At 44.7% G+C, this 17938-nt stretch overlaps 1 protein-coding gene across 3 annotated transcripts in view; it reads right to left on the bottom strand.

Annotated features, from left to right (window-relative positions):
• Positions 1-17731, bottom strand: part of LOC118016732 (protocadherin alpha-C2) — a 47525-nt gene extending 29794 nt beyond the window's left edge. For all 3 annotated transcript variants that reach the window (XM_035014316.1, XM_035014317.1, XM_035014318.1), the window contains exons 1-3: positions 14915-17731; positions 5015-5073; positions 1895-1983 (exon numbers count right to left, since the gene is read on the bottom strand). In XM_035014316.1, coding sequence (XP_034870207.1) covers positions 1895-1983; positions 5015-5073; positions 14915-17470 — 2704 coding nt within the window. In that variant the 5' untranslated portion in view covers positions 17471-17731. The remainder of the gene's footprint in view (positions 1-1894; positions 1984-5014; positions 5074-14914) is intronic.
• Between the last annotated feature and the right edge of the window lie 207 nt (positions 17732-17938).

The following is a 17938-nucleotide window of genomic DNA, read 5'->3' as shown; positions in this document are numbered from 1 at the left end:
GCGGCAGGAACCAGGCATAGTCCTGGACAGAAGGGATTAGACAAGAGGGGTTGGGACAATAGAGGAGGGGAGCAGTGCAGACTCCTTCCTTATCTTCTGTCAAGAAGATGGGTTCCTAACATTCTTTCAAATCTGAAGCAAAGAGACCTGGGCCAGATGCAGATGAAATAATCAGCGGACAGTTGCTATTGCCCATTTGCCTAGGAATGTACACCCACCAGCATCATCAAGGAAAGGGAGAACGTATTCAGACTTAGTTCCTGGCTCTGTGAGAATAGGAAAGCCCTGAAACGAAGGCAGGTGAGCAGGACATGGGTGTAAGCTGCTTAGCTCTTACCATTCCAGATGCCTCCCAGCCTGCAATACTTGGCAGCCCAACGCCCCTTCCTCCTCCATCATTTCTTCGCTCCATCACTGGCACTGGGGCTGCAGATTTGTCAATGAACTATTTTATGTCCCTCTCCTTGCCATCTGGCAATATTACCCTCTAATGAATTGCTTTAACTTGTGCATTTGTTCGGTTTGGTTTTTTTTTTGACAAATGTGACTTTTAGTTGAATCATGCAACATTCATAAATAGCAAATGCTGGCTGATTAGAATCAACAAAAGCCCTTAGTGTTGCCAGCAAAAATGGGCCCTTAGCTGCACATGTTATTCGGATAGCCCAATCATTTGAAAGGCACCTGATTATTTTTGGAAAGAACGTTTCACATGCACACTTATGTCATCTGTAATATATGTATTTGAATTTGGATGGGTTCTTGCAAGCTAGCCATGCTAGGAATATAAGTGCTACATACACTTGGATTTGGAGCTAGACACACTTGGGTTTGAATCCTACCTCTGCCACTTACAGACTACATGAACGTGGGTATGTTTCTTACCCTCTCTGTGTCTCCACTTTCTCATATGTGTAATAGACATAATAAATCCCTTGCAAGGTTGTCATGGGGGATAAATGAGATCACATATTTAATGTGCTTGGCACAATGTCCGGGTTGATTATGGCTCAATATCAGGAACTATTATTATCATCATGATGTTCTATCAATAGAGGATTATGATACAGTCTCTGAAACCTTCCTTTATGAAAACTACCACAGGGATGGGCCTACATAGCCATATTTTTATTATATGACATTGCTTTAGTGATTAGGCAAGAGTAAGGAAACTAAGGAAATATGAGTTTAAGGAATTTTTCTATGCTCTCCCAGCCACTGGGTTCTTGATCCAATTCGGCAGGTTCTATTTCCTGAAAGTATGGATTAGGAATCAGTGCCCATTGGTCCTCTAAACTAAGAAACTGTGAGATGGTCACATGTGTAAATATACATGTCAAGGCAGTAAAAGTCAGTCTGCAGATTGATGTAGATATGCAGAAAGAAGCAGGTCTGACTTTGACCCGAAGTCAAAGAGAGGGGTGCCTCTCATAAAGTTTTCATAAAAAGTTTTCATAACTTCCCACTTCCACGAGAAACTCCATTGCATCTATGTATCTATCTCTAGATCTATGTATCTCCCTTTAGCTTACCACTTTGAATGGGTTTCCATTGTCTTCAACCAAAAGGTCTTTGCTAACAGTGTCATCTCTGTGTGTGAGGCCACCAGATCTTCTCTGTGTGGCTCAGATAGCCTAAGCATGTGAAAGATGCCTGGTTACTTTACAAAAGAACTTTACACAAACACACACACACACTCTCTCTCTCTCTCTCTCTCTCTCCTGTTTCAATTCTTGAAGGACATTAAGTTGAAAATCAAAATAATCATGTATGTATGTAAGGAAAAGAAGAAAGACTAAAAAGAGAACCATTAACATTCCTGGTCTTAAAAAAAAGCAGGTCGTCTGATTGCCTTCTAGAACCCAGCAAGAAGAGAGAGACGTTGGGTCTTTACCTGGTGTCGCGCTGGATACTGTTGGCCACTGCTGATCAGGCCCTCCTGGACCAGCCCGTAGGATGCCAGCCTCCTCTAGGTGCACAGAGCTGAGTAAACACACAGACCCAAATAATGGTTAGACCACAGACGACTTTCCAGATCTCCTTCCACCTGAGAAAGTGCATGCATCTCTGAAGGCAGGGCTGCAGCTAACACACTCTACTCCTCCTTGAACCGAAGCAATTACTGCTGAGCAGTCACCTCACACCAACTGCAAAAGCACTGCTGACTTACTGCTTGCCATACTATTCAGGCAATAAACATGTTTTATCTTTATGGCAGTTTTGCTTGTCATTAATGCCACGTGGTGTTCAGTAAATCTAACAGGAAGCCCATCAGAGGGCTAACGCCATTTTAACATCTTAATGCTGAAGCATGTGAGGTGAGCTTGTTCTCAGAAGCCCCAGGCCTCTCTTGCTGATTCTCTTGTTTCTGGGTCCTCTACAGCAAAGACGAAAACACATGAAAATTATTTGCTGACAACCGTAGCATCACTCCAATTTAGTTACCCAAGTACTTCTTAACCTTATTTTCTGTTTTATTCTTTCTGTATCTTTTACTTACAGACAACCCACCCTCCATTTCCTGTAACCCGAGGAAGCCTATCGCCACCACTCACAGATCCCAATTCAGAAGAGATTAATTCGGCATGAACTATTGCAGGGAGTGAGACACGAACTGGGACACCCTTAGAGGCAAGCAGAGATAGAACATAAACCGTTCAGGGATGGAGCAAACATCATATTCATTTATGTATGTCTAATGCTCGCATATAGGAGACCCTCCTCTATTTGTGGGATGGATGAAGGAAGGAAGGAACAAATGGGACTCTTAAGAGTAAACATCATCCAAGAAAATCCTCATCAGGATTAGAGGATTCTTTTCAAAAAGACATTGGTTCATCTTGCAAATTAAGTTATAAAACTTAATTTTATACTACTATCTGAAGGGTTATATGAGGCAGCAGAGCAGACAATCTTGAACTATTGTGGGGGAAGCCCATCTATCAGTTGAATACTCTTTCACTCTTGACTCTGAATAACATATCTAATCAAAATTCACTCATTAAGCTCTGCCCTACTGCGATTCTTCCCTTCATCTACATCCTAGAATCTTCTTTTTTTTTCAAATATTAATATCCTTCATGTGTTCCTGGATTCTACCAGCAAATTCTACGGGTTCAATCAGATTCATTCTGGAGATGTAACTACCCTGGAACCAGCTCAACTCAAAGCAGAATTTTCAAAGAAATAGTTGCATGATGTCTGAGGCTGGAACGGCCAAGAAGCCAAGCACATGTGTAAAAAGAGAAGAGTATTCTGTACGTTTACAACTCTAATATATGTTCAGTGTACTCTACTGTGAGGGATAAGTTACATTTAGCTTCAATTTTTATTTCATTCCTTATCCTACTTGTATCTCATGGTATCTTAGTTGAAATCTGAATAGAAGCACACTTGGCTTTTTTTTTTTTTCCTTTGGAAATGGAATAAGGAAGTGATATGTTTTAGCATTTTGTTTCAAACGTAGTTTTAAAGGCACATCTCACGGCTTTGATACTTCTCAAGTAAAACACTAGTTCGACTAGGACAGAAAAGGCTGGCATTATAAACCATGCTTTTTCCTGATGTATGGTTTGCAACAATAGCTCAGATGTAGGCAAAAGTATAAGCTGGTCACTAACAAAGAGAAAGAACCCTCCTGACACCTAATATTCCAGCAACTGCACAAGTGTTTCTGGGTTAAAATTATGACCCAGGTTCCAATGTGACATCTCACTATGCCAACTACGGATCTTCAGGCCTTCACTGATTGCTTCTTGTTCAGAAATAGCACCCATTATAATGATTTCTGCTCGACTTGTAATGTAATGCTTGAGAATATGTTAATTTATTTTACTTTAATGCATTTCTAAGTGGACTCAAAACTAATTTTTCATTAACTTAACACATTTTGTAACATTTTGTAAGCTCTCTTTAGAAACTGATGTAGGTTTGGTAAAGATCTACTGAAGTGTTGCCCAGACATTTCGAGGGGCTTCAGTTTAGAGTTTATTTCTTCCTTAAAACTAAATCCTTTTGCTGGTAGTGATCATGAGTTTCTTGGTTTCCAAAGATACTCAAAAATAAAGAATCTTTTATTTGGCCCTATGGCACTAAATCAGCTCTGGGAATAATGGTAGTTAATTAATTACTGTCAAAGAGACAAAGTAGAGACAGCAAAATTATATTTAATCTGAGTCTTAGAGTAATGCTATTACTCTAGGTTCATTTAAAATAAGATAGATTTGGTCTCCAGATATTCAATAAAGGCCTTTCACATGGCTCATCCTCTATTGACAGCAACGAGAGAGTAACAAGATGGAAAAGATAAGGAGATTCTAATATGGATGAACATGAACAACATGTTGCCAGTTATTGTGGTTAATGGATAAAAGAGTCGATGTGTGACAGAAAACCAAGGTAGACAACACGTGCCTATATTCAGATCTAAAAGCATCGGTATTAATTATAATTTCTAAGGGAGGGACAGAAAGTATAGCTGGGGAAGGGATAAGGGGAGTTGTAATTATTTCCTTATAGAACTTTCTTTTCTTTTTTTTTTTTTTTTTAAAGATTTTATTTATTTATTTGAGAGAGAGAGAATGGAGACAGAGAGCATGAGAGGGAAGAGGGTCAGAGGGAGAAGCAGACTCCCCGCCGAGCAGGGAGCCGATGCGGGACTCGATGCAGGACTCGATCCCGGGACTCCAGGATCATGACCTGAGCTGAAAGCAGTCGCTTAACCAACTGAGCCACCCAGGCGCCCCTCCTTATAGAACTTTCGATGAGAGAAAGTGCACAGCCGCCTGTCTCTGTAATTTTACAGGGAACTCTCGTTTGCCAGCCCCTGATAAGCCTTTGGCACTCTTTCCAATGTTCCAAGGAAGAGACATGGAGTCAAAAGGAACTACCTTCCCCTGGCAAAGTATCTGAAGCCTCTCAGTTTGACAGCAGTTTCTGGCCTCTAGACACAGCATGTGTCTGAGCCATACAAAGGTCAAGTTCTTCTGATTGAAAAGAGGAAGGAGCTACATACCTGTGCATTCCTGCTCGGAGGGAGGCGGAGTAACGCCAGTCAGGGTTGGGCTGTCGCGGCTGCAAAATCACAAAGGGAGGTTTTGTTAATAAGGCAAGGCGGTGATCTCCCCATGACTGATCAGCGGTTTCTTGAATAGTTCCGTGTATCTGAAAAAAGTTTTGAAGGAGCCATTTTATGTGCAGCTCTAAGATGATATCCATATATATAGCCCTTCAGGAGAAAATTAGCTCCTCGGGGTCCTTCCACAGACTCAATATCACGGAAAAACCAGATTTAATGATGCTGTGAGGACCAGCTGTGGCTTCGCCGTGCTCAAAACAGGTCTATGTTCCTAAAGCAGCACTAGGGGGAGGGCAGTCTATTTTGAGACCGGGAAAGCGTTCATTGTTTTTGCCTTCAAATGCTTCACACTAAAGGAACGTCTCCCATTTGGTATTCTAGCTGTAACGGCGTACAAACTACACAAGTTCTGCTGGTCTGGCCGGACTGCAGAGGACTGCAATCTGCTGCTGGCTTTGCAGAGTGCAGCATCTTCGACCCAGGATGGATGTGCCCCGTCCGCACACCAGCGACTGAGAATTGCCTCTTCTGCCGCTTGAAGGGGAATCCCCAGGAAGGAAAACAAACCGCGACAGGAGTTTGACCTTGTTTTGCTACATAATCCTTTTCATAAAATCCTACTCGCTCCCTGCTCTTCTGAGTGTTTTGCCTCTTCCCTCAATTACTGTTCGCTCGGCTCTGATTGCTTAACAGGGAGTTGCTGAAACCCAAGAAGAACCTGGCTCAGTCTGCACCACCTGCGTACCAGCACCACCTCTGTCCACAGACTGGCAATTCCAAGTGGAGGGGACAGAGAAGGAAAATATAGGCCCCTAAAGACTGCTGGAGGAGTTATGGGCTGCTTAGAAGCTACTCAGGAATTCCTGGGGACAAAATGAACCACCATCATAAATACATTTGTATTTATTAGCAAAAATTTTGTTATAAAAGAATCCTATGAGGGGCGCCTGGGTGGCTCAGTCAGTTAAGTGTCTGCCTTTGGCTCAGGTCATGATCCCGGGGTCCTGGGATCGAGTCCTGTATCAGGCTCCCTGCTCAGTGGGGAGTCTGCTTCTCCCTCTGCCCCTCCCCGTTTGTGCATGTGTGCTCTCTTTCTCTCTCAAAAATAAATATATAAAATCTTTACCAAAAAACCCACCTGTGATAGGTGTTCTTCTCAACGTGTTTTCATGGGCAGAGATTAAAGTGGTCCTGCCACTAAATACTGAAGTCTATTTGAGTGGAAAGATGAAGAGATGGAGGTTGTATTTTATAAATTGCTCTGGATTATAATGATCATATTTGGTAGACACAAAGCCATAGTAATATCAATAAACTACTTCAAAATGTCAGTAATTCTTGTTCTTATCCTTTTTATTGTTTATTCAAAGGATGCAGAGTATTTCCTAACCACGCTTTTTCACAACACCTAGGAAAGTAGTGATCAGCGTCTCAACTTGCAGACAGACTTCGGGGTGGTTGGATGGTATTCAGAGAGTTAGCCGAAGTCAAGGCCCAGAAAAAGCTACAACTCTTGGATACTTGACCTCAAATGTCCCCATACGCTAACTGCCCTTTCTGGTCCCTTCCACTCTGCTGGCAAGATATGAACATGCAAGCTGCTTCATCCTCGGTGGTTAAGTTCATAGCATGGTATGGATGCTCCATATAAAGTAGCATAAAACTCTACACATGAGATGAAAGGATTCGCATTTTCCACCAGTGGCGTTGCAGGGAACAAAAGAGAAACTATTTGCAAATCATTCTGTAAAGCTGGAAACATGGCTGAACTATTTCCTATTAATCCAATCATCACCATCTCTCCCCTTACCATCAGCAGCACTCGTGTCAACCGTAGGAACCTTCCTTTAATAAAGACTTGGACATCGGTTAGGCAAATGTGGCCAGTTTCTCTGTGATTGGCTAACATTCGTGATGAAGACTGCTGCGACTTCATCTTTGGAATGAAAGCACCCACCTCATTTTGCGGAAAGGCACAGTTCTAGGAGGACTGACCAAGGAACTCAGTTCCCTACACAACCTCACTTCCTCAATGACAATTTGTCATGCTGCTATTTTCTGTAACAGTCCATCAACAACAAGGCGCTTCTCAGATTCATTTATCAGAACTGTAGTTAGGACATGTCTTAGGGTAGTAAGATTGGGCAGGGAAAAGAAAGGAAGAATATACAGTGTTTTAAGTCTCCACACAGTATTGGGCAATAGGATAAGCACTTTAAACATATTGGTGCATTTATCCTAACACTTCTTTTATTTTTATTTATTTTTATTTATTTTTTAAAGATTTTATTTATTTATTTGACAGAGAGAGACACAGTGAGAGAGGGAACAGAAGCAGGGGGAGCAGGAGAGGGAGAAGCAGGCTTCCCGTCGAGCAGGGAGCCCAATGTGGGGCTTGATCCCAGGACCCCGGGATCATGACCTGAGCCGAAGGCAGACGCTTAACGACTGAGCCACCCAGGCGCCCCATATTCTAACACTTCTTTTCGACCATAAATTCTATAAAAGGCATATCTGTTTTGTCCACAAAACATATGAATATCCTCAGATATTCATAATACATAGCTATGTCCTCAGAGCTTCGCAGGGTTCAGGTATTTGGTACCTTTTAAAAATGTTTCTTTTTTTTTTTTTTAAGATTTTATTTATTTATTTGACAGAGAGACAGCGAGACAGGGAACACAAGGAGGGGGAGTGGGAGAGGGAGAAGCAGGCTTCCCACAGAGCAGGGAGCCCGATGCGGGGCCCGATCCCAGGACCCTGGGATCGTGACCCGAGCCGAAGGCAGACACTCAACAATTGAGCCACCCAGGTGCCCCAAAAATGTTTCTGAACAAATGAACTATCATGCAAGGGTAATATTAATGTACTTAAATTTATAGAAATAAGAAATCTGAGCTTTGGAAAGATTAAATCATTTGCCTGATTGGTGGGTTTGGCTGATAGTTATATTTAGGTCTCCCTAACACAAAAGTTTGTGCATTTTTTTAAAAAAGATTTATTTATTTATTTGAGACAGAGAACGTGAGCCAGGCTGGGGCGGGGGGAGAGGGGGGCGGGCAGCGCGTGACAGGGGCAAAGGGAGAAGGAGAAATTTTCGCAGACTCTGCACTGAGCACAGAGCCCGATGTAGGGTTTGATCCTGAGATCATGACCTGAGCCGAAACCAACAGTCAGCCGCTTAACCTGAATGAGCCACCCAGGTGCCCCACAAAAGTTTGTTTTAAACTAATCTACATGGAATGACATATATTATAGACCCTGAACAACATAGGTTTGAACAGCATTGGTCCACTTATATGTGGATTTTCTTCAATAAATACCATATATAGTATTGTAAATGTATTTTCTCTTCCTTATGATTTTCTTAATAACATTTTCTTTCCTCTAGCTTACTTAATTGTAAGAATACAGTATATAATACATACAATATATAAAATATGTGTTAACCAACTGTTTATGTTCTCGGTAAGCCTTCTGGGCAACAATAGGCTATTACTAGTTAAGTTTTTGAGGAATCAAAATTTATACTTGGATCTTCAACTGTGCGTGGGTCCGGCACCCCTAACCCTTATATTGCTCAAGGGCCAACTGTACTTTTCTTTTTTCTCTTTGTTACATCTGAGTTTCCCAGATACAAATTTATTTTTAAATGATACAGAATATAAGGTAATAAATATATGTGGGTTTCACCCAAACTTGATTAAAATCAGAAAAACTCAAGTTTAAAGGTTGACTACTGATATGCCAGATACATTGAAGACATATACTAAGGATTTGAATTAGTTTTCTAACACTTGGATGATACATTCCAGAACTATGCTTAATTCCTATTGGTGGAAAGCCCCATTATGTTCTGTTTTTTCAAAGCTTAGTCCTTCAGGAGACTAATAGCCACAAAGCTCCAGATGTGGAAAAACTGAATTAGGTAGTCCATATGGGTGATGTAGCATTAATGAAGAACAAGAAGCCGTTTAAGTTTCTATCAAAATTATAACAAAGATTTAACTTATCCTGTAACAATATTATTTATTATTTACACCATAGAATATCTGAGCTACAGAAGGGTGAGTTACTCTTTCAAGACAAATTTAAAATAAAATAGGTTTAAAATACCTTATCTCCTTCAAAAACAAATCATAGGACCACTCAGGAAATGACACTCCTTGTCATGGAAATCCATGTTGATGCTATTAGTAAATGGCCCTCTGAGACATGTAACTATATGCTGCATCTCCTTTTGCTTCCTATTAGGACTCTATTAAGGATGTATCCACTGCAGATTTTTCACACTGATATTTTGAGATCATTGATATAAACTATGAGGGGCCGAATCCTAAAATGCCCCCCAAGATCCTCACACCTTGGTGTATGTGCCTTGCATAATCTCCAAGAATAAATACGATGGCTCTTACTTTGATTAGGTTATGTTATATGACACACTTGGCTTTAAGACAGGGAAATCATTTGGGCCGGACTGACCTAATCACATGAGCCCTTTAAATCTGGGTCTAGAGATCAGAGACGGAAATTGGAGAGATTTGAAGCATGGGAGGGATTCCACATGAGAGAAGATTCTCCACTGTTAGCTCGAAAGATGGAGAGGATCATGAGGCAAGGACCTGAGCACAACCCCTAGCAGCTGAGAGTGACCTCCAGCCAGCAGTGTGTAAGTAGGTAGTCCACAAAGAAGTAAAATCTGCCAACAGCCTGAATGAACTTGAAAGCATGTTCTTCCCCAAAGCCTCCAGAAGAGAACTCAGCCAGGGTGCCATATTGATTTCAGCCCTGTGAAACCCTAAGCAGAGAACCCGCTCACATCCTGCAGGACTCTGAGAGAATAAATGAGAGTTGTTTTTAACCACTAATTTGTGGTAATTTCTTACAAAGCAATAGAAAATGAATATATAAACTGCTGGTCAATAAGGCAAGAAGGAGTATAACATTTAAAATAATCACTGTTATATTACCTATTAGTCTTCTAGTAAAGCAACTGAAAAGATGAGAAATATGAGAATTCAAAATGAAATACTTTCCTCTGAAGTCCCTTGCTAATCCATGAAGCAGGGAAGTAAAATAAACATAATATTGAAACATACTAATGGGTTCCAGCACAACAGAAAATGCTAGGTTTGCTTAATTCTGGACGCAGAGCCTGCTAGCACAGCAGTTACTCCCTCACTCACAGTTTCACTTCCCTGGAGCCCAGAGTTCTGACCCTGCAAGGCCAGAAAGGAACTGATGTTGCTTATGTGCCAAGGAACTAACATTTTTCTTCACCTTTGCAATGTCAGATATTTCTTTACATTTGTCAAGTTCATATTCCTGAAAGAAAAAGATTGTAATTTTTAGGTGAGCAGATTTGAAATACTGCCTAGGAATCCTCTTGCCCTTTGATTTTTGAAATCATGATTATAGATTATAATGCTCAAAATATGATCGTATGGATAAACTAAATTTATAGTCATACTTATTATGCACAGGAAATTTGAGCCAGGTGAATTCCTAACAAAAGTCACATTCAAAGACACCTGGAAATCTCCATTAAATTCATCTAAACCTCTGGGCTCTGTGATGGCAAGTTTTCCTCAAATATTTGTGAACTGACATCTTCCTAACCTCATTGAGAGCAAAAATTGGTGGCAAACCAAGGCAAGTATCCAGAACTGACTCTGCTCTTCTGTCAAGCAGACAGCATGCCAATAGGCAATTTATAATATGCCAGGCTGTGTCCCTGCAGTGTTTGGAGGTAGACCAGCTGCCCATGTGACAGCTCACTCCTGGGTCAGAGGAAAGGGGAAGCCAATGACATTCAAGCTACAATAAATAGATTTCTTCATCAGTCAGAATATGTGCAAGATAAAGAGACTGAGAAGAGCTCAGCCATAATTCCATCTGGCTCAGCAGATCTGCAGAAAAAGCAAGGAAGGAGGTAATTTGAAGAAATTATTATATTACCAGACCAAAGAAAATAAACCTTTTCTCAGAAGAACAGTCCTATAACCAATATAGAAATGGCAAAACAAAGGAGCCCACCCCTCAAAAGTGACCATGAGAGGGTGAAACACTGGAATGGAAGTTCACAGATAGAATTTCTTTGCCTATTCTGACCATCACACACTTTTTATGAATTCACCACCATGTCCCTTTGCACTAAGTATAAATTCTGATACAGGACAGAGTCACCAGATAGAAAAGTTAGTCCTAGGGGAAAAAATTAGGCTCCACTAAAAGAAGGGTTAGCTCTTTCCGCTCATCGCATCTGCAATTGGGGTGAATGTATATATATACACAGTGGCAGAAACACTGAAGATCTGATGGCTACAAATTGCTTGAAAAGAAATGACAGCAAACTTATTTCTGCTAGTCTTGTGATTTCCACATCTTATGCCACCTGGTCCCACGGAAGCACAGTTGGACAAATCTGCCCAGAGCACTCAGAGCGATTCATGAGGTGTCACAGGACCACACACAGAATCTACCTTAAGATTTGGTTTCCTGGGCGCCTGGGTGGCTCAGTTGGTTAGGCGACTGCCTTCGGCTCAGGTCATGATCCTGGAGTCCCAGGATCGAGTCCCACATCAGGCTCCCTGCTCGGCAGGGAGTCTGCTTCTCCCTCTGACCCTCCTCCCTCTCATGCTCTCTGTCTCTCATTCTCTCTCTCTCAAATAAATAAATAAAATCTTTAAAAAAAAAAAAAAGATTTGGTTTCCTTTTCTTGGAGGCTCTGAAAGGGGTGCCAACCACATTCAATATCAGGTTTTCAGAAATCTCAGAAGAGAAATTCTGCCCCAGTGCCAAAAAGTTACTTCAGAAACCTCATTGTACAAATGGCTCATGAAATAGGCTCACTGGGGGTGAAATCTATCAAAAGATTAGAGTCTGATGTTAAATGCTGTTTAATAAGCAACAAAAGAGAAATCAGAAAAAGAACCGAGATGAAAGATCATCACAGGCTGTGCCAAAGTGAAACAGATAAACAAATAAAAAGATATCAGCTTGATAGTAACAATTTTACTCATCGATCCTCCCGCCTGTGACCTACTTTTATGCAAGGAATTACTCTTTCTCCAAAAGCAGTCAATTTACACTAGAACCCGTAGTAGGCAAATGCCAGATTATCACATAACAAAAGGAGTATAAACATTGGGATTTCTGTCTACTCATACTATTTCAAACAGCTTAATCTTTGGAATCAGACAGGACTTAAAATAGACTAACAGAATGACTGTGTGTGTTACTTAACCTCTCTGAGCTTATTTCCTCATATGTTAGATGTTGGTAAATGTTTCTTTCATGTATGATTTACAGGGAATGAAATCACACATATATTGCAAAGCAGAACATTTTTATATAACATAGTGGTCACTGAGTGCAGATTCCCTTACTCATTCTTTATAATCTTCATCTCATTAACGTAGGCACATGGCATGAATGCACCCTAGGACTCTTCTGCCATCTGCAGTAACTAGGTAGGGAAAAGAGAAAGCCTAACGTGGAAGTTTAACAGGTTGATCTAGCAGTCATGACTTTCAGAGCTGAGTGATTTTTGTTTCCATATTGCCACGCTGACCTGACTCACTCTCTCCTCTTAACTGTAATAACTGCAGGAGCTAGAGACCTTAGGGCGCTTCACTGGATTTTTGAACGTGGCTGGCAGAAATCTGCCTTTATTAAAATCAGGCATTCATCCTCCTGGTAAAATCCCACAAGAGCAAGGACTTATCTGACATAATTTTCTCCACACAGGTCAGTGTAAGACAGAAACAGTTCATGTATCGAACTGCCCCACGCTTTGAGCCAGGAGAAGGAGGGGAAGAGTGTCTTGCAGCTGAGCTTCCTGCTCACGGCTGGTGGCAAAGCTTGCCCGGCCTGCTCTCCCAGCATCTTCACCACCTGCAGCCCACCCTAGGCCCAGAGGGGCTTCACAAGAATTTGTTAAGCAAATGTCTACAGCATCCTTATTAAGCCTTTTTACAGGCTTCCAAAAGCTATGATCTAAAGAATTCTGGAAACTCCTTGATTTTGTCTCCCTGTTTTTCTTAATCTGCCTCCGGTGGTTGCTCAATATTGACTAAAAGCAGGCTTCTCTAACACACCTACGTACAAAGTACATGGGAAATACTCTATCCATCTGGGCTTTTTTCTGTATTTTATGCATTACTTTCCTCAAGATTAGCATGAATTTAGAATGTGAAACTATGGACATTAAAAAAAAAAGAGAGACAGCAGTATGTCAATGAAAATACATCACAAAAATATAGAAGGGACAAATATTATTAATTCCTTTTGTAGTACCTCTGAAAGTCCTAGCTACAAAGTAGTTGTTTGGGAAGATAACAATTCATCACTATTGATGGGACAAAATTTTGGCTTCTGAAATACAACTTTAAAGTATCACAAAGCAGACCTCTATTTTCAAGCATGCATATGGAGACACACTACACAAAAACATCCACACATTCATGCACTGTCCAATAATTTATGTACATTCTTCATAATAATGAGCGAATTGGCCTCTGCCTACTTAAAACTTTAGGGGCGCCTGGGTGGCTCAGTCAGTTAAGTGTCCAACTCTTGGTTTTGGCTGAGGTTATGATCTCAGGGTTGTGAGATCGAGCCCCAAGTCAGACTCAGCACTCAGCATGGAGTCTACTTGGGACTCTCTCTCCCTCTGCTCCTCCCCTACCCCCCACCTCCACGCTCTTTCTCTCTCTCTCTCAAATAAATAAATCTTAAAAACAAAACAAAACTTAAAACCCATGTATTTACTAACACTTGTCTTTCATGTACAGCAAGCCATCCACTTTCCAAGGCTTTTCTAGCTATTGCAAACTAAATCCTAGATACTGAAAATAAACATGTACTTTGGAATATGTTGGAGTGTTGTTTGAAGTATTGTCATTTAACTTAAAGATATAATGGGCTTGAGAGGCTACTTCACATCTCATTAAAACCTTCGAAATTGTCAACAGGAAATCAGGAAATTACAGATTGCATTTAACCTACTGCAGGGAAATCATCTTACAATGAACTTCCCCTATGCCAAGAAAGGTGACTAATGGGAGAGTTCTTTTCTCCTCTTTCTCCCCAATCCCAGCTTGTCCTGTTATTCACCACATCCCCACATCGTTGATCCACTTGTTCTAATATCTCCTTAGTCCAACCAGACAAATTCATTCTTGGTCTCTTTGTCTTACCATCCTTCATCTCCTCAGAAAACCCCTACAGTAGAATTACCACAAAGCAAACTTTGGCTTCAAGGTGAGATCCACAGTCTATGGCTTTATCACCTCTGACATGAATTGCCAGAAGATCCTATCACATCAGTTCAGTGCAATTACTGGAAATAGTAACTGGATATATAAACAAGGAAAGCATGCAGAGTTGACCACCACAACCCCTAGAGGTCTCAGAGCTTTTTAAAAAACAACACTCCTATAGCATTTCCAAAGAGAACTTTCCCTGTAGATGATACAGCAGGACATTTCTCCTTGAATCTCAAAACATTACCCAGTACGGCATCATCTTATTCTCAAGCCTGTTCCAGCCCTCTGCAGAGCTATGTTTTAACATCAAATATTTAAGACCAATCCTTACTTCTTAACAGCGTTATGGTCAAGCCTTCATATATCTGAAAAGAAAACAAAGTAAAACAATTCTCTGATGTTACTTTCCTAGAGTGGAAACAAAGTAGGTTATAATCAAGTCACAGGTACTATATACATTCAGTTTACCAGATAACCCCTGTCACTGTTAGTAACTCAATAAAGCCAATGACACTGGCGCGGGGGAGGGGACGTGTGCAAATGCATGACCCCTTGACTGCTCTCTCACCTCGTTCTGAGAAACAGCATCATTTTTTAGAATGATCAGGTTCCCGGCACTCTGCCCACTTTGGCCTGTGAGGTGCCTGCTCTCACTCGCAGCTGCTTGGGCTCCCCCGGGCCCCAGTCCTGTCTGTGCCCCTGTGTTATAAAACATGAAAGTGTCACTCCCTGAGCCTGCTGTCAGACAGGCCTTGTAGCAGTAGGTCTTGGTGAGGGAGCCATTCCCGCGCACTTCAATGAAGTGCGGCTGCACCTTGAGGCCATGAGGTATCCTGGCCTCGATATTGTTGTTGGCCTGTTTGTTTAGTTCAGCGGGGCACCGCTCCCTCACTCCACAGAAGCCCCCGCAGCCCGCGGTCCCGAACGCGGTGTAACGGTAGCACTTGATGATGCTCAAAACAATGATTGTCAAAAGGAATATAAAAGACACTGTGCTTAATGCTATGATTAGATAGAGTGTAATTTCAGAGTATGTCCGAGGACTCTTAACATGTCTCTGAGTATCAGGGAGGATTCTGGAGACTCTCTCCACCACAGCCACTGTAATGGCCACGGAGGACGACAGTGACGGCTCGCCATTGTCGCGGACCACCACCGTCAGGTTGAAAGTCGTCCCACTCTCATCTCCCATCTTCCTGGTAGTCCTAATTTCTCCTGTGTGTAGCTCTACTTTAAAGAGGTCCAGCTCAGACGTCTGGGCCAGATGGTAAAAGAGCCAAGCATTCTGGCCAGAGTCTGAGTCCATGGCTATGACTTTGGTGACCAGATAACCAGCAGGGGCAGTTCGAGGCACCATCTCCATGGCTGCTGACGCATTAGTTGAGGTAGGGTACAGGATGTGAGGGGCGTGGTCATTCATGTCCACCACGTACACGTTGGCGGTCACAGTGCTGCTCAGTGGTGGACTCCCCTTGTCCTGGGCCTCCACAGTCACAAAGAACTCCCGGAACTTCTCATAGTCAAAGGAGTTGACAGCATAAAGGCTGCCACTGGCACTGTTAACGGAGACGTAGGCAGTGACCGGGAGCCCTTGAACCTCCCTCTCCAGGAGGGAGTAGGTCACCTCCGCATTCTCCTTTTCATCCGGGTCTGTGGCTTGCACAGTGCAGAGCAACACCCCTGGCAAATTGTTCTCCTCGATGTAGATGGAGTAGGAGTCCTGTTGGAAGCTGGGTGGGTTGTCATTGATGTCAGAGATCTCAACCTGCAGCGTCCGCTGGGATGTGAGCTGTGGTACTCCCCCATCCGCGGCTGTCACCGTGATGTTGTAGGCAGCCACCCGCTCCCGGTCCAGAGGACCGCTCACCACCAGCGTGTAGGAGCTTCCAAAGCCATTCAGTCGGAAGGGCAGTGAGGCCTGCAGGCCCAGGCTCACCTTCCTGTTGAGGCCCGAGTCCTGGTCGTTGACACTGAGGAGGGCCACAACGGTGTTGGAGGCAGCGTCCTCAGGCACTGGGCTGTACAGGTCCGTGAGCACCACCTCTGGTGCATTATCATTCACATCCACGATGTCCACCAACACCTTGCAGTGACCCACCATGGGCACGGGCCCCTGGTCGGTCGCCTGCACATAGATCTGGTAGGAAGAGGCCTCCTCGTAATCCAGTGCTCCACTTACCCGCACTTCGCCAGTGCTGGCATCGATGCTGAAGAGCTGCCTCTCCCGGTCCGACGTGTAGCTGCTCAAGGAGTACCTGAGCTCGCCGTTGGAGCCCTCATCCGGGTCCGAGGCATTCAGCTTCACCACCAGCGTGCCTGGGGGGGCGTCCTCCCGGAGCTGGACGCGGTAAGTGGACTGGTCGAAGGTGGGAGAATTGTCGTTAGTGTCCAGGACGCGCACAGAGATCTGTGCCGTGCCCGAGCGGGCTGGACTGCCCCCGTCCACAGCTGTGAGAACCAGGTGGTGCAGCGCTGCCTGCTCGCGGTCTAGGCCCTTCCGCAGCACCAGCTCCAGCACCTTACTGTTCTCCTGCAGGGGTTTAAGGTCCAGCTCGAAGTGCTCGCTGGGGCTGAGCTCGTAGGTCTGCACCGAGTTGGCGCCCACGTCGGGGTCCTGCGCGCTCTCTATGTGAAAGCGCGCTCCAGGGGCCACCGATTCGCTTACCTGCAGCTGGTAGTCGGGCCGCGGGAAGCGCGGCGAGTTGTCGTTGATGTCCAGGACCTCCACCTCCACGGCGCTCACCGCCACGGGGCTGTGCGCCAGCACTTCCAAGCTGAGCAGGCAGCGAGGCCGCTGCTCGCACAGCGCCTCCCGGTCAATGCGCTCGTTGACGAAGAGCGCGCCGCTCGTCAGGTCCAGCTCCAGGTAGCGCGGACTGGGCGCACCCAGATGGTTGATGCGCAGGCAGCCGGGCCCCAGGCGCCGCAGCTCCAGCCCCAGCGCGCTAGCCACGTTGCCCACAGGCGCGCCGGGTGCCTGCTCCTCCGGCACCGAGTATCGCAGCTGGGAGGCCGCTGGGCCCAGCAGCAGCAGCAGGAGGGGCAGCGGCGGCAGCAGCCAGGACATGGGCGGCCGGAGTCGCGGATGCTCTGTCGCCCCAGGTCTGGGGCCCGCCAGCTCCATAGCCACCGGCCGCGGCGGAGGCAGGAGCCGGGCAGGGCCGGAGGCAGCAGTTTTCCCAGCCGTGCTCCACGCCCGGGCCCCGCCTCCGCCTCCGCTAGTGCCACCGCGCGCCCGCTCCCCCACGGCTCACGCGCTAGCAAACGCCGGGGGCCGCTCCGCTCGTCGGCCCCCCGGAGGGCTCCTGGCCCCGCCGCCCCCGCCGACTCGCCATATCCCAGCTCCTCCGCTCGCCGCACAGTCGCTCCGCCTGGCCCCGCTGCCTGCCCGCCGCCGCCGCCGCCGCTCCAGGGGGAGGGAAAAGGAAGCAGAAGGGGAGGGGGAGGAGTGCTCAGCAAGTCCGGCTCCGGTTCCGCACCGAGGTGGCAGACGGCGACCCGGAGTGATCGGTCGCTCCAGCCACTCCAGCTCCGGCTCCTTCGCCCTGGACCCGCGGGATCCCGGCGGACCGCGGGAACGCGGCCACTCCCT

This window comes from Mirounga leonina, unplaced genomic scaffold (assembly GCF_011800145.1).
Source record: "Mirounga leonina isolate KUSES-001 unplaced genomic scaffold, KU_Mleo_1.0 Mir_168, whole genome shotgun sequence".
NCBI classification, from domain to species: Eukaryota; Metazoa; Chordata; class Mammalia; order Carnivora; family Phocidae; genus Mirounga; species Mirounga leonina.
This window is presented reverse-complemented; position numbering and strand designations above follow the sequence as displayed.